Here is a 17,433-nt window from a genome sequence, read left to right on the forward strand (position 1 = left end):
AAAAATGCAATATTGTCCTTACTCCCTAAGTGACTACACATCCTAGACAAGTCAGTTTCATGTATCAAATAGCCAAATTGACCAAAAGTCAAAGAAGGACCTAATGGAAAATTCAGAGAAATGTCAGCTCCACCCCCTAAAGACTTTTTATATCACCAAACCCAATAACCAGATAACAAAAAATAAAAAAGACATCCTCCAGATTAAGCGGATCAAATAGTGTAATCCATCTTTTTTTATATCCTACAATAACCCACCATGGAGAGCATTCAGTAGCTTCCAAGTAAATCTTCAATAATGATATATATATTAATTAAGCCTATACCTATAAAACATTTGAACAAAGACTATATACTCTACAACTTTAAGGCAAAAACAAGCAAACAATGTGTACAGAATGCCAATAATATGGCCTACTTTTTATTAAAAAAAAAATAACTCAATTGAAAAGGGATTTTTTCATTGCAGCCATTTATCTAAAGGACTTTAGGGACAGAAGCGCACTGCTACCCTTATGTACTAGGTACATTTTTCTTGGTGCTACTCATGCACAATTAGCATTTTTAAATATTCCCTATAACACATCATTTCATTACTTTTTATGTCCACTTTAGACATGTTCACAATAATAAAGCTGACATATACTATTGCCACAGTAATACAAACCATATCTTTATACAACCAAATACTTCAATACTGCAAAATGTGAAGGGAACATGTAACAAGTGTGGTCAGGTTATAATAAATAAGGGGTAACAAGATGCACATCTCCTAATCATCTCAAATGTGACATACAACTCAAGCCTATAAAGCACATCAGATTATGCCGCCTACATATATATTACAGCAATTGCTGTGCTAATAATATCTCATGAGCTGAATTCCTTGTCCAACCACCTGACTGGCCAAGGTAAAACAAGCAACATTTTTACTATTCTGAAAGAATAAAAGGCACAAGAATTCCAGATAATTGGCATCTGAAAATCCTATTGCCCTCAGATGTATTATTCTGGTATCTCCATGAGCTCTACTCCATTTTGTCTCCATAGAAGTCACGTTTAGCACTTTCTGTTCTATAGGCAGAACATTTTCTCCTGCTGGTATTTCATGCTCAATTCATTGAATGGGTCAATCTGTTGCCTTATTAGTGGCAACCACCTATTGTTTCCCTGCACAGTTACAAGCCATTGTTACTAAAGGAAACAAGTTAAAGGGCACAATACAACATACACATATGATTTTAGATTAAAAGAAAAAACAAATCACACACAGAGTTTTCCATATACAAGAGAACACATACAAAATGATGCAATAAGAATCAGCAGCCCAATGTGGCAGAATTGGGCTTTTTAGGGTGACCGCTATAACCTGTGCTTTCATTTATCAGGGATCTTCTAGGCTGCTGGTTGCAAGGTGTAGTGGAGCTTGGTGATAATCTTTGGGTATAGACATTTTGCATAGACATCTGTGAATCTATGGCAGACTCTAAAGCCAAATTAAAGTTAAAAAAATTGTGAGCAAGCAGGCACGTTATTGCAGAAGTGACAGCTGATGTCTATTCTGAAAAAGAATAAACTTACCTCCCTGTTCACAATGATTTTACTAAACTTACCTGTCCTCCCTTTGGGGCCAGAATCTTCACTCAGTCCTCTTCCAGGTTCAGGATCTCTGACTATTTTGATTGGCTAGAATGGAATGATGTAACTCCCACACATGCACATGGGAATTTCTTTATTTCCGGCACGCAGACATGCAGGGATCACACACTGAGCTATACATGCATGCAAATTAGTGCTTTACTCATTCAGAGCAAAGTAACAGGTTCACTATTCTTCTGCCCTCCCCAGCAGTTTACAATTAGTTTCTTTAGTCAACCCCACCAAAGGACTAAAGGAAGCCAACTTTAAGCTCCAAGACATTCTAGTTAAAGCTTAAGCTTTGTACGTGTCAGATGATTGTTGCCCGTTTGTGTTCATCTCAGGTGAAAATCTAACAGCGGCCCCCCAATGTCACATTAGAATAATGAATGACTGATCAAATACAACCACTGGTCACACCTATGTCGCATGTCCTCTCCCCTTTCTATAGAAGAGAATGGCGCTATATGTACAGCGCACTTTTGTTCATCTGTCACTGGAAAGGATCACTAGAGAAAAGATTGCTTTCAGTGACAACCATCTGATATCTGCATTGGGCTTTTCGCAGGGCCTAGGACTGTCCCCCCACACCCAAAAAAAACCACCAAACTGGCCATCTAAGATCAAAGGCAATTAATCCCAAAGGCAATTAAAGGCAAATAATATTAATTAATTAATATTAATTAATTAATTAATATATTAGTTCCTAGCATTTTACCAGAACAGTAAAAGAACAAAGTATGGATGGGTATGTGCTTTTAGTGATGGGGGAAATAAAGTGAACCTTTCATGTTGCCCTGCTATTTTACTTTAAGGGAATCCCCATTTCTGTGGCATTAAGTTGTTACCCAGTAATAAAAATATACAACTTACTATAAGGCTGCTGATGTTAAAATCAACAGGGATCCCCCCTCCAAAAAAAAGCTCCTGCAGACCTAAAAAATTCTATTGATTTCTGCTGGGTGACCCCAAAATCTTAAAATTTTAGTACCTTGATCTTCTTGCTCTTTAAACGTGTTGTATTCAGACGGTAATTCAGCACTGAGCGCACTTTGCTGAGAACCCCACGCATAATAATGTCCACTTTGTGCATCCACTGACTGCTGATCTGTATACTGGGGTACCCAGCTACCAGTGTGATCTCCATCCTCTGCGGCATTTTGGAGGCCATGCTCTGTTTCATTCCTGTGATAGTTTTGCAAATCTTCTCCTAATGTAGTCACATCTAAAACATAGAATAATGCAGTTATAAACAATGTATTTAAATGTACAACAAAAAAAAATGTAAGCTTCAGAAAAGAAATCATCCTATAAAATGGTAAAAGTCACCGCTGCTCCACAATTGGAATCATTTCAACTAAAGTGCTTGTCCAATACAGTAATATTTTTCAAGGCTATAATAATTATCAGACAATATTCTCTGATTCAGATAAACTTCTACTATAACCTTGGGGTCAAAATCTTTAACAAGAAACAGAGTTGAAAAACAGTAAGTTGTGCAAAAAACAAAAAAAATATTTAATATAAAAAACTAGCACTCAGTTTTAAATATATATATATACATATATATATATCACAGACAAAAACTATGCATGGAGTGATATGTATACCATGATCCAGCAGAGGCAGGTTTAGAGATAAAGTAGATAATGCAATAGAAGCTGCAATAGAAGCTACAGATGGCACATATCACTAACCTAAAGCAAAAATGAACTATGAATATTATGTGTTAAATTTATTTTCAATTTACTGTAATTTATTTTCAATTTACAGACCATTTACATTTGTCCGACGAAAATCCTTTTTTACACATTCTGTTCAGAGATTGAAATATAATTGAATGTACTTTAAAGGCAGGGTAACCATTATACATTTCTGGGCACTGTACTAGGTAAACTTCCTGGACCCCCTACTCCATATCTAAAATTTCCAGCACCCAAAAAGTTCTTTTGATCAGAGCCTGGTACACAAGTACCACTTTTTCTCTACTAATGGCAGTCCAGAAAGGCCTAGAGCAGGGGAACCCAGTGAGAGCTAGTGGAAGGCCTTCATGACTGTGAGGGGATAGGGAGCAGGCAGTGGAAGGTTTCATTTGAAGGGGAGTTACTAAGGGGAGGTAGTTAGTCGGAGTAAGGGGTGACGTAATTGTGGGCAGAAGGCAGAAGGCAGAAGAAGAGTGAAAAGGGGGGGGGATGGAAGAGGTGGAGCATTTGGCATCGGGACAGGGAGAGGAAAAGTTTCCCGCCTACCGGCCACTGTGTTTCGTGCAGGGGGGTGTTTTGGGGTGTGAGTAGGCTGTGAGGTCCTAGAGGGAATTTGGTTGGTGTTATGTTTAAGTGGGGGTGAGAGACCCATCTATGGTGTGGGAGTCTCTGGATTTAAGTTGTTTATGGAAGGATTGAAAGTTGGTTTAAAGGGCTGCGAGTGCTGCTGGCATCGTTCTTGAGCTGGTTGGTTGCGGCTGGGAGCATTTATATCACAGTGGTGCAGACCCAAAAGGGGGTAAATTGGTGAGCCTTCGAGGACCAGTAACCAGAGGAGTTTCAAATTTTTTGTTATATGATTGTTAAGAAAAGTTATTTATTGGGGTTTTGTTATTGTAACTGTGATTTATGGTTATTTATGATTATCTTATTGTTAATAAAAGTTTTTTAAGTTAAATAAAAGGCCTAAGGGCCATTTACCCAATATTATTGTAGTGTTGTTTGTTAAGGGGGAGGAAGGGTACTGAATGCGGTTCTCTGCCTTGTCACACTCATGTTTGGCATCAGGCAGGGCTTTATTGCAGAAAAGGAAAGGCGATGCCCCTTCTGCAAAAAGTATTCGTACTGCTTAATCGCTATCCCATCTGTCAAAATTCACTGAGCTGCACACATTCCTTCTTCCCTTGCAAGTGCCGAGAGTAAATGAACTGCTGTGAGCCTGCACAGGAAGTTATGTCAGGCCGGCCCAGCTAATCAAGATAGCTGAAGATCAGAAAGTAGAAAAGATATTGATTTTAGTATTGATTTAAATTATATTTTGTACTGAGTAGGCATGGGAGAATGTACTGAGAAGTACACTACATACAAAGTTTTAATGCTGTATAAAATGACTATTTCCTGTAATGTGCTTTAACTTGTTTTGAGTTCAACTGAATGAATCAATTAATGAGTTAAATTGAATTATTTTGTAAGCAAGTACTCTATATTTACTATACGGTAACGTGGAAGGTGAATATTAGGAATTGTAACTAGTGTACACATTGGCTGGTTCCATGGCGGCCATGCTTCTATTAGATTGTGCCTGTAACTGGCAATAATGATAGTATAGAAAGATGCACACTAATAAATGCCAATCCCAGAAACTATAATTATATACGACTTAGGTGAGTATCAAAATACTTACATATGTAAATAGGATTTTTTATGGCAAGTAGAATCAAAAATCCAGAAAAAGGGGACATTTATAAATAAAATTTAGTTTGAGTTAGGTGAGTTAGGAAATGACACCCAAGCAGTTATTAAACTTCCACGCTTCTTTACATCTCCCTACTGCTTTTTATTGTTTGTACTCATGCAGATCCTCTTTATTAGAGATAGCCGAGTTGAATGTCCAATTCCCTAACTTACCCACATTTTCAATCCTAATGCTGGCATACTACTCCCAGGCTGCAGAATACTTTCTGCAATCACCAGCCCCAAGACTGCTTTGTGGTTATATTACATTAATTGAATATTTATGGAGCACTGCTTATACAAATTTATAAGTATTTATATTAGGTGTAATTTTATTTATCTGATTAGGTTTATATCCTCCCCCCTATTAACCTACCATTTTCCATATGTTAGATCACCAGTATATTATCACATTTTTTTATCTTTCAATGTAAGTACTTTTCAGATGGTATATGGAATTGCCACGATGTTCAACTTTTAGTGCATTTTGTATTACATTTGCATATACTTATATATAATGTATACTTTCAATGTTCTTTCTTTGATCATTTTTAATGCATATGTGTTGGCTTTTCTAGTAATGCAGTAACATACCACAGCGAAACATGTTGAGAATATAAAGCCCCCACCCAACACCAATGATAAATATTTGGACGATCTCTACTATCTGCTATTGTAACAAGAATAAGGTATGCCTTTTTATGTATCATATATGTACATGTGTGGGAAGCTTAACTTTTCAGAACCTTTGAATGATACAAATTTATTTTTAAAAATTATTTTAGTCATTTTAGAATTTTTAAAGCAATGTAAATAAAGGAAATTGCATTTTATTTATAATGTAATGTTTCCAATTTCTGGGTTATTGATTCTTTTCTTTTAAATGGGACTTAGGTGAGTATTTTGATACCCATTTCCTATTTAATTGGCCAATGTGTACACTAGGTATCATTTCCAAAACTCACCCTCTGCTGGCCATATAGTAAACATACTGTACTCAATTTGTTTGTGGCTTTTTCCTTTGCTGCAATCACAAACATATAATAGTACAAAGTTAAAGCACATTTCAATTCGCCCAGAATGAATAAACAAACACGTCAATTGAACACCTAAATAAACCCCTTGGTGTTTATTTTCATGATAATCATGGTATTGATTTTCAATAGGTAAAGTACATACTGTAACAGCAAATCAACCAAGCCAATAACAACCGTCAGATTTCATCTTTCACTGGTATACCTGCAGTAAAGAGATACATGGTGCTGTATTTGACTACTCCTCACACGTCACTAATATCCCTATTGCTCTACAAAGTAAGCGCACGGGATGTATTTGTAAAGATATATTTTTTCATATGTAAAACATCATAAGTTGCTTAGTATTGAATACTAGCTATTTACTTTACACTTATCTTTGTATTACCTGAAACATCTATTGTTTTGTTTTGTTGTGCCATATCTGTTTTGTTCTCTTGATCACTGCAGATTACAGGGCTTATTCTACCCATTCCATCCTTTGTCTAATAGGAAATAAAAACAGGCACATAAAAGATGCAAAATATATGTCCAATGTACCGAACAGAATTGTATGAAAATGCGAACCCCCCCAAAAAAATACCACTTTATTTATGTAATACAGTACATGTCCCCCCAAACATTGTTTTTCATACAGTTAGTATTTACTTAAACTTGTGGGACTTTATTCATATTTTTTGTATATTTATTTAGGGCCAAGCAGTGCTTCACAGAGTCCATATTCATGCCATTTAAAAGACAAGTTCACAAATGAATGATATTTCAACTGAGGATGGATGCTAATGGCTGGAACATATGTCTTACTAAAGGATCTACAGCAACCCATCCCACCTATCTCAAAACAGAATATATCTTTTACTTTTTCCTTTATTTTATATTAAAATGAAAACAAAATTGCATTAAGAAGGTGGCTTTCCAAGCTGCAAAAGAAGAATGAGACACCATGGAACTGCGGTTAAGAGGGTCTATCACAAAGTGATGTAGCCCAGAAGTGTCAGGTCACAACAAAAATATACTTTCTTGTATCCTTCCAGTTCTCTTGTCTTTTCACTTCCTTTCTCTATTCTCTTCTCATTAATTTTTTCCCATTTTATTTCTTTTCTCATTTCACTTCAATTTTCTCCTTATACTTCTCATCATCTCCACTCGCTTCTCTTCTTTCTTCTTTCACTTTCTTCACCTTTCATTTCTTTTCTTTTTTCTTCTAATTTCTTTTCTATTTTCTTCTACTCCACTTCTTCTTTCTGTTCTCCTTTGTTTCTGCTTTCACTTGTGTTCTCCTTTTTACCTTTCTTTTCTTTTCACTTCTCTTTCTTTTTTATTTTCTTGCATCTCCTATCTCTTCTTTTTGTCTTTCGCTTCTCTTCTCCTTTCACTTTTTTTCTCCTTTCATTTCTCGTCTCATTTCACTTCTCTTCCTTTTTCAATTCTCTTTGCTTCTCCTTTCACTTCTCTTCTACTTTCATTTCTCTTCTTTTTTCTTCTCTTGTCTTCTTTCACTTACCTTATCCTTTTTACTTATTTTTCCTTCTTCTTTCACTCCTTTTATTTCTCTTCTCTTTTTTTCTCCTTTCACTTCTCTTCATCACTCACTTCTCTTCTTTCTTTTTCTTTTTCCCTTCACTTTCTTTACATTTCATTTCTTTGCTCTTTTAATTTCTTTTCTCTTTTCTTCTCCTTTCACATCTCTTTGCTACTCTTCTGCTTTCACTTCTATTCTCCTTTCTCTTCTCTTTGCCTTTCACTTCTCTTCTATTGTTCCCTCAATTGCTCTTCTCATTTCACTTCTCTTTCAATTCTCGCGTTTTCTCATTTTACTTGTCTTCTTTTATTTCTTTTCATTCTCCTTTTATTTCTCTTATTTTTTCTTCTCTTGTCTTCTTTCACTTCAAAAAAAAAAAACAAGCAGGAAAACTAATGCAACCACCATCTCTAGACACTGAAAAGCTTCAATATATTACATTTGTGTTTTTTATTATCCTTTAAATATTTCTCTGTTAAAAAAAACAAAAAGGTTATTCCGTACACAACATCTAGCAATTCACTTCCTTCATTGTGTTTAATGAGAGGATCGAGAGTTCACTGCTAATTAACACTCGAAGTTCACTGCTAATTAACATATCAATGTTCTGCAGATATACGCAGCCTACACAAAGCCTGTCAAAAAGTAAAAAAAACTCACAATAAAATTTAGCTAAAGATAATTGTACAGCAAAAGGAGGAAAAAAATAGTATTGTATCACTTTCTAAAGTGTCAAATTTTTTCTTCAGAGTCTGTCATGACCATTCTCTCATTTTAATTGGTATAGGAGAGAGAAACTAATAAACACCCCAAAAATGGTCCTGGGATTTCAGAAAAAGTTGTTTAGAGACGAGTTCAGATGCGGCTTAATTATAAGAGGCGCATTGACTTTTCTTTTTTGTTACACCGCAGTAAGCATGGTATAATAGTCGTATTGTACCTTGAAACACACACATCTCTTTCCATTGTTCTAGAAGAGGCTGAGAACAAATCCCCTCTAAGACTTTTAGTACAGCTTTGGCTGTGGCAGGCTGCACTGTTACAGCTTCACCTTGCGTACCTGAGCTTCCTGACAGAAGCCCTTTTATGCTCCTGTAATTGCTTGATTCTGAAACCACAGAAAGTCTGTGATATCCTGTGCCAATTACAAGCAATACCACTTAATACATGCAGACCCCTTGCCCTTGCACAATCACTGGTTTTTCTATCTCTGAAGGCAACCACAGAGTGAAAAAATCACGACAGAGGAAAAAGAACACATTTTTTCTGCTTCTACAAGACTAAAATGTCATTTGTACTGCTTTGGGGTTAGTTTCACAATAGGTAGACAGAACTGGTTTAAAAGGCCATTTTGTTAAAAATAAAGGGATCGTGAATGACAGTTTATACAGGCATGGCTATATTTTCAATGCTATAGTTCTATTGAACTGTACCTGCAAGAAATATACCATAAAACATTATCTACATGTGAAGTTTTCATTTTATATTTTCTTCTTTTCTAATGCTTCTGGAGAGGTTTTGACATTCTACTGTCGGATAATGTCCATAGATTTGGAAAAAGCTCTTTCAACCTCCTACCAGGCACTAGAGCATCAGGCCTGTAATGAGAGCCACTACTAAAATGCCAGCCATTGCCTACTCATGATGGTAGAATCCTCCTCCGCAGCAGAAATCTTCAATTACTGCACACATACCTGAATATGAACTGTAAATCTGATCTTCGCTTTTGATTCTCATGATAAGTGAAACTAAATCAAATAATGGTGCTATTGTAATCATCCCATTCATTGACATTTTTTTAACGATAGTTCATAAATAAACTTGCTTTTTTAAGTTTGAAATGTGCAGCATATACTTGTTTCTGCACAGGTGCTAGAGTGTCCATGCAACATCCCACTAAATTGCAATGCACTAACTAGTGTGCATCCAAAGAACCACACATGCCATTCTCCTCCACATAACCAGTGTATTGCCATTCACATTGGCATGCATGAATGGCAATACACATGTATTGTTGGGGCAATCCAGTCATATCAGTGAGCTGCCCAATGCACCATAATGCACACAATCATACATACTGCAGTTTTCAAAATGCAGTGCACTGGTAAGGTGCTTTGGAGAGCCATTAGCAATAAATAGAAATACAGTGAACAGTGTGTGTAAGTGTGTATGTTTACCATGCACTAGTGGGAAAAGGGCCTAAACTAGCCAAAAAGCAATTTAATAGAAGTAGGTGAGCATTAATTTGTTACTAGTAAGTTGCTGCCAGAAACAGCATACCAGCTGTGACATGATAATTATGACTGTTTCACATTCAACATGCAAAACACAATAACCCAATTTGCATGTGGGTGTGGTACAAACATTCAAACAACTGCATGGCCAAAAGTCACGTTTGGGAACTGCATTGCAATCTGCAACAATCGCATGCACAAATGGGTTCCCAACCTCTCTCATTCTCATTTACTTTGGCTCACTGTGTTTTGAAATGGTTCTTATAGTACACAACCTCTCATTTATGTTGCTTTTAATAAAAAGTATTTTAAACATATGTTACTTGGCTTTATATCTGAGTGACCTTAACATAAAAAATTAAGAAACAATACTTATGTACATGAGCAAATCTAAGAATATGGTACTTAGATATACATATAAAGACCTTCATTTTATAGTACACATCTTAGCAGCAGTACAATTTAATGCATACTGTGAATGAGAGGTGACAAATAATCTGTAGAGGTATTGTGTATGTGTGCAGGCTTGTGTGTGATTTGCACATCTAGCAGTACAGAAGCATTGTAGCAAAAACAGTTCTTTGAAAACAATACAGTTCTATGTCAACTACCTATCTTTCAGAGGGTTTTTACATTTTCTTAGAAAAAAAGAAGCCTTGTCCAAAGAACAAAATCAGTGATTTAAACATCCTATTCTGATTGTCAGTCTGCTATAATTGCACATTGCATGTCGTTTGACAAAAGTATCAGGAAAGAACACTGTTTGATGTAGGTTGTTTAATTATGTGAGCATAATACTTTTTTTTGGAAAAATTTAGTCTCAGAATCATATAAGGACATTAAAATGCTAAAAGCCAGAGATTTTTTATTATACATGTAAAGGAAAAAGATGAACATATGGGAAAAGCTAAAGATACTAAATTGTGCTATATATAGCCACTGGGACTTACCAACTCATTTCTTTAATTACAGACACACATGAACAGCTCAGGTTCTAAGGTTGAATAAATGAAGGTAAGAAAATGATTGAAGTCACTGCAGTGGAACTGGGGTCTAGGAGTCACTGAAAGAAATTCTCCAACAGATAAGGTGTTTTAATTGGGGGCACGTTCTGTGGACAACTCCACTAACCATTCTTTTAACTTTGGGTATGTATACCGCCTAGATTTTCATTACTTGAAATGATTGCCCATGATTGTCTTGGGCTGAAATCTATTGTTACCCAATGTTGTTGAGGAAGTTGTTAGCGATCCTCTGTTTGAACACCAACAAAGTATGATTCCATTCAACTTATGTTTCAGCAGTCCATATCCATAGAACAGAAGAGGACGCTTGTCCAAAAGTAGTATGTCCAGTAGTAGGTAACAACAACCATTAATCCAGGACTGTTAACTAAAATGATCATTAATGATTCTTTTGGAAGTCAGTAATTGGAAGTGTATATTAGACATAGGGCTGAATTCACATCTCTCTGCTCTGGGAAAATGCATTTCTTTGCAATGAACATTACCAGGCAGTCCCATATATATATGTTTATGTATTGCAGTGCCATTAATTTACAATAGCATCTCAACGCATCCATGCAGTAGCTACCAATATGCCTGCAGTACAGCATACCACAAAGTATATGTGCTGCTAATAAGTTCTAAGATCTGATCCCTGACAAATCCATTCATTTGAATCAGAAAAGCAGCCATGGATGGGGTGTGCCTATCACACACCCCATAAGTTAGAGTGTACCTATACAGTCACATGTTAGGAAGTGCTCTGCTGCCTCTAAATATCATTTATATGTTTAAAGCTTAATTCCAGGCAAAAATAAATACATATATTTGTTTTACTTACCAAAATTTGTATTTTCTAGTTTCAGTCCTGAAAGTTACAAAGCATTGATCTTCTCAATGCAATTTTTTAAAAGTTTACTTTGTTTAATTGAATAGTGCTAATAAACAGAAAAATGACAGCTTTTTTGTAAAGGTTGGCTTAAAGTCAAAAGTAAAAAAGCAATCCATTCAATGTCATGTGTTGCATTACCGCAGTTCATTTAATTTGGTAAATACTTAACATGCTTTCTGTGCTTTACTGATTATCGGTGTACTACCTATCTTTCCTTGTTTCAAGTAATTCCAAGGACAATTAACCAAAATTACAAGAACACAGAGAACACCTGACAGAACAGTAAAACACTTTATTGAAAAAAGAACTGTGCACATTACAAATGTGGTCAGATTGTATCAGGTAGAAGCAGATCCCAATAGGTCACATAGTGCTGGTGTAGAACATCCTCTTGCTTGTGGAAGACAAGTGGTGCACAAAGATAGAAGAAACTGAAAGTGACACATAGATTACCCAAGAAAATGCCCTGTGACTCCTCCAGCTGATAATGCTGAGTTGGCATGAGAATGCCTCCCGGGGAAACTTATATCAACATGTTTTAGGATGCTTCTCTACCCCATGAAGGGACAGACAACCTGAAATATGTATTAAAATACAAAGGAATCCCACTATGATCCCTAAAATGTACTGCTCTTGAGTGAATATAATAATAATTATAATAATAGGCTATTGCCGTATTGTATAAAAATACACAGCTAAATTGTACATTATGGCGCACTTTCCCTCCCAAGTTCCCTCCTGGACCAAGGCAGTGTTCCCCTATAACTTCATCACTATTGCCAACATCTTCTGCTAGTCTTTTTCTGGTTTTTGTGTCTTCTGGCTTCATCACTGAGGGGCCACGGATGGTGTAACTCATGCACATGCTCATGCATGCTTCACTGCCAGAATACACAATATAAAGAAACTACTAGGATTAAAGCGGAAACTGTCAGGAAAAGTAAAAAGAAACACCACTTACCTTACTTTCGCAGATCCCTGTACACGCAGCCTTGAGTTGGTCCCGCGCTGGCGCTGTCATGGAGTCTTCCTTTGTCCTCGCTGGACGCTGCCATTTTCTTCCATCTTCTGCCAACATCATCCAATCTCGCACCAAGAGGTTGGGTGAGGTAGCTTGCTGTAGAGGGGGAAAAAAAGAGTGACAGTCTCACTATGCATGCATGAGATTGACACTTTTTTCCCATTTACAGAAAGAAGCTGCTTCTGGAAAAAGCCCCTTCTCAAGTGCAGAAGGAGCAGCCCGAAGCCTCCTTAGATACGTGACGTATGTATCCTAGGATTTTCTGCACTCACATTCAGTTTTTACCGCCGTGGCAGTAAAGATAGAGGAGGAGGGGCTTCCCCTTTTTTTAAAAAAGAAAAAAAGTTAGGGAAAAAAGAAGATAACTCTTTTACATAAGATAAAAAATATCTAGCCTTTTATATAAAGTAAAGATTTTAGTGATAGGTCTACTTTAAATTTATGTTCTTTGCCTGAAAAAACTTTGCATGTATCTTCTGCCAAAAACATCACCCAGCATATTTTTTTTTTATTTTAGTTCTGCTTTAAGTAATTCTTGGGACTCTATTTATAAAACAGTGAATCAGACATTCCCTCAGGACACATTACATTTGTTGATACTGTTTTGATATGATACAAAGTGCTGCAGCCAAATTAGGAAATTATATATTCAGGTCTGGAGCGAGCAAGTGTAAGGAGCAAAGAGGAGGGCCGGCATGACTGGGCAAGCTGGGGAGGGTGAAGGGCTCATTTAGTATCTGAAGTAGGGAGAGGTGAAAAAAAAGGGGGGGGCAGAGGTGAGGGAGTGGGCAAGATTAAGGATTAAAGGTCAGGTACAGGAAGTAGGAGGTCAGTATCTTAAAAAAAGGCAAGGAGAAGAGTTTTTTTACCTCCCACCGCCCTCTTTTTTTTTCAGCATTTTGGGAACATTTTGTTGTGTTTTGTTTGATGGGTTGGACAGTTGAGGTCCTCAGGGGTTGCTGGTATTTTGTTACATGCGGTGGTGGTTTGGGGACCGATCGTTGGAGTGGAGCCCCCATGGTTTTGTGAATTTGTTTATTTTAGTAGAGGTCTGTGAGTTAAAAGGTGGGTAAATGTATTTCCCGGGCTGGGGAGGATTTGCGGCTGGGAGCAATTACATATACGTTTGATTTATGATGAAGCAGACCATCGGTGTAGTTGGGTGCCTTGGAGGACCAGCAACCTGTAAGCTGATTTCATGTTCATGGTTTATAATATAATGTGTATTTCCTTTGCTTTATTGGAATAGTTATATTGGTATAATAAAAGGCCTATGTGCCATTTTTACCAAGAAATGTGTGGATTTATTTGATTAAGGTTTGAGGAGGATTGATTGTATTCAGCTGGGTCATGGGTTGGGGTGCAATAGCATGCTGGATCAGCTGTGCTGCAGTCATGCTTTATTCTGTTTCAAATTAAAAAAAATAAAATAAATAAAATAAAAACCAGAAGTTTATTTACTTATATAGAGAGCTTGCTCAATGTCTCTTTGTTCTTTGTCAGTAGATACCTGGTGATCCTGCGTAAATGTACTGCAATATAGTCTTTCTGTAGGTCAGTTCTAATATCTTTCTGATACTGATAATTTACCTGGACTACCAATGTGCACCCATGAACTACTACATTTGACAATAAACTGGGAGTCCTCCCCTTTGTTTACATTAACAACCAGTAGAGTCATGTTGTAATAGTAAATGATAGGAACCACTCACACAAGCTGAATGTTGATGGAATAAAGAATGATGATAAATCAATATATTGATCAAAAATGCCAATAATATTAGTAGATTACATTCAATGTCTTTGTCTAATCTAACATTTTCATAAAAAATATTTGGTATTGAATGTTTACAATTTGTCTGATTTATCCACAGTGACAAAAGTGACAGGTTGTTTTTTAGCTTATGTCCTTGAGAGTCTGCGGAAATATCTGTTTTGTTAGAGAGGTAGAGGTTACTGTACTATTCAAATTTCAAAGCACCGTTCAAAAGACTCTTAGAGAGTGCAGACTAGGACATTCTAAATATCCTAATAAATAGGAATCAATACAACCGCAAGGATCTTGTGGAAAAAGTTGCTACCTAAGGTATTGGAGTTTGGTGAGAAACCCATCAAATCACAATTAGCTGTTAAATCACTTTCATGCTGATCTGCATAAACTGCAACAGTAACAATAAATCAGGATTATATTAAAGTGTTCGGTTTTTAGTACCAGTGATGTGCTTAAAAGTGAATAATTACCTTTATTTATGGCTGGTTCCTTTTTTCCCTTGCTGGGATCAGGCTTTAGTCCCATGTTTGAGATAGGCAGGCAACCAGTATGTGATACTACATTACGTAGAAATCAAGCCTAAATTTGGCCTATAACATTTCTAAGGAAGTAATAGTGCTGAAGTCCAGGGACATTATGGCCCCATGTCAGGACTATTTGTATCTTAAACAACAAAAGTGGTACACAGAGCTTCAGCTACTTTCCAAACCAGACCTAAAGCTGAATTCAAGCCTTATGTCTTGCTAATTTGCTCAACTGAATTTCCTTACTCTGATTTATTATACATTATAGGCCTGATTTATTATAGACTATCATCTTGAGTGATCCAGCAAACCTAGTTTGCTGAAAATCTCACATAAAAGCTGTATGGGCATGGGCAAGTGTTTAGAATTATCATCAGTGTAGACTTAACCTAAGACAGGTAAAGGAAATAATAACCACTAAACCACAGAGTTGCTACCACAGATACTATTTGCCTCCACATAAAACCACAAGAATCTTTACACGCAACGCTTCTGGGAGTGTTGGTGTCACTTACCACACCATGCACGATCATGTCCTAATGCAAAATTTATGGTTATGGGGGTGGTGGTGTTTCTACTAACAGAAACAGGAATGCTATTTCACGTGTGTCCTTATGTGAGATATCATTTATTAGCTGGAAGCTATCTTTAAGCGTAACATTGCTTGTATTTTCTATCATTTTCTTCATTCTGTACATAGTAAAAATTGTATATACAGCTAAAACTTCTCGTAAAAATCACATCTGTGACAAAAACTATTACTTAGGGTTTACCTCCTAGTCCAAGACTTGTCGAGTCTACATTACAATCAACATTTGCATTAAATCCCATATCTTCACTATACAGAAGTAGTACGGTATAAACCCATGTAGTGGTTCTTTCGGCAATCAATGCTCCTTTAAAATGTAGACCTGACCTCAAGCACATTTAAAATGACCAGGGAGTATATGGCAAAAATCCCATGCTGAGAGCCAAAAGAAATTAAATACATACACTCTAAATTGACTTTAAAGGAGAATATTATGTAGTTGGATTCTGACAGCATCACTGTACTTCAACAGCTGGCCAGAGAGAAAGGAAACTTGTACTAAAAGGAATACGGACACTGCCATTGCTAGCTTCTACAATTGCAAGTCGCTTGGCGGCAAAACGCCCTTAAACACAACGTTAATTATCATAAGTGGCCATAATTAAAATAAAGGTCTTCATCGGTTCAAACTACTGAGGCCAGCAGTGATCTTCTACTCAACAACTCCATTCATCTAACACACATCCAGGTGGGTTTTGTTATGCCATATGAAAATAGTGAATATTTGGATCCAGTTGTACAGACTTTTTCCAGTGCTGAAAAACCTCTGTGTTCAACCATGTATTTTTTTCTTTAGTAAAGCCTTTATATATCACTGTCTTGTTATATGCTCAACATTGCTTGCTATAACCGGACTATTCGATGTCTTACAAACAGAGTAAATATAGTTAGCCCTTTGATGTATTTATTTGCAAAGTGGTCAATTTTTGTAGCAGAGAGTAAATGCAAAAATTTCAATTTGGATAGATTTCAGTAAAGAATACAATACTCTCGTCTATCTCATGACATTTGTCTTTTCCAGACAGGCAAAGATTTGTCAGTAAATGTCTTCAAATGAATGAGAAGCTCATGGAGGAGGAGTATTAATTAGCTTGATACGTGCTTGGAAAACAGGCAACGAAAAGAGCATTTCTGGATGTCTACCAACAACAGATCTGGCCGACATTCAGCATTGTTTTAGCACATAGTGGAGTGTAAATATGTTTTTATTATAAATTAATTTATGTTCATATCTGATTTATTTTTTTTTTTAAGATAAAGGAATGTTTAGGGGGCTATTATTTGTATCCAGCAGGTAAGCTATAGGCTTTATGCTTCTTTTCGCATTTATTAAGCTAAGCTTAATTTGTTCCCCTTAAAATATCATGCTGAATATAAAACTGAATAGTTAACGCTTAGAATATACACTTAACTAAATATTAAGAAATATTACTCAAAGCCCCAATTTTATCTTCTGCGGGGTTCTTATGGTCATTCATTAAAAAAGACTCCTTTTTACCTTTGTGGTGGTTCACAGTAAAAAAGGTGATATACTTACCTAATTACTTGTTCTTCATCTGTCCTGTAACATTGGCCCCCGAAGCCTCTTATTTTGGCTGCCTGGTCACAGCTCTCTGACGTCATCCTGTACAATGTATGGGTTAAAAGTCCTGTCTGATGCCATCCCATGCATTGCAGGACCTGCAGCAATTCAGTCACATGTCATTCTATACAATGCAGGACCAGCAGTACCAGTGGACCTGTACATGAGAACACTAGGTCCACATTC

At 36.5% G+C, this 17,433-nt stretch overlaps 1 protein-coding gene across 5 annotated transcripts in view; it reads right to left on the reverse strand.

Annotated features, from left to right (window-relative positions):
• Positions 1-17,433, reverse strand: part of SEC16B (SEC16 homolog B, endoplasmic reticulum export factor) — a 111,040-nt gene that overhangs the window by 29,587 nt on the left and 64,020 nt on the right. For all 5 annotated transcript variants that reach the window (XR_011921907.1, XM_072419738.1, XM_072419740.1 and 2 more), the window contains 2 exons: positions 6,497-6,593; positions 2,629-2,862 (listed from right to left, as the gene is read on the reverse strand). Coding sequence is in view for 4 of the 5 variants with exons in the window: in XM_072419738.1 (XP_072275839.1) it covers positions 2,629-2,862; positions 6,497-6,593 (331 nt within the window). In the remaining variant the exon portion in view is untranslated. The remainder of the gene's footprint in view (positions 1-2,628; positions 2,863-6,496; positions 6,594-17,433) is intronic.

This window comes from Pyxicephalus adspersus, chromosome 8, assembly GCF_032062135.1.
Source record: "Pyxicephalus adspersus chromosome 8, UCB_Pads_2.0, whole genome shotgun sequence".
Classification (NCBI taxonomy): domain Eukaryota; kingdom Metazoa; phylum Chordata; class Amphibia; order Anura; family Pyxicephalidae; genus Pyxicephalus; species Pyxicephalus adspersus.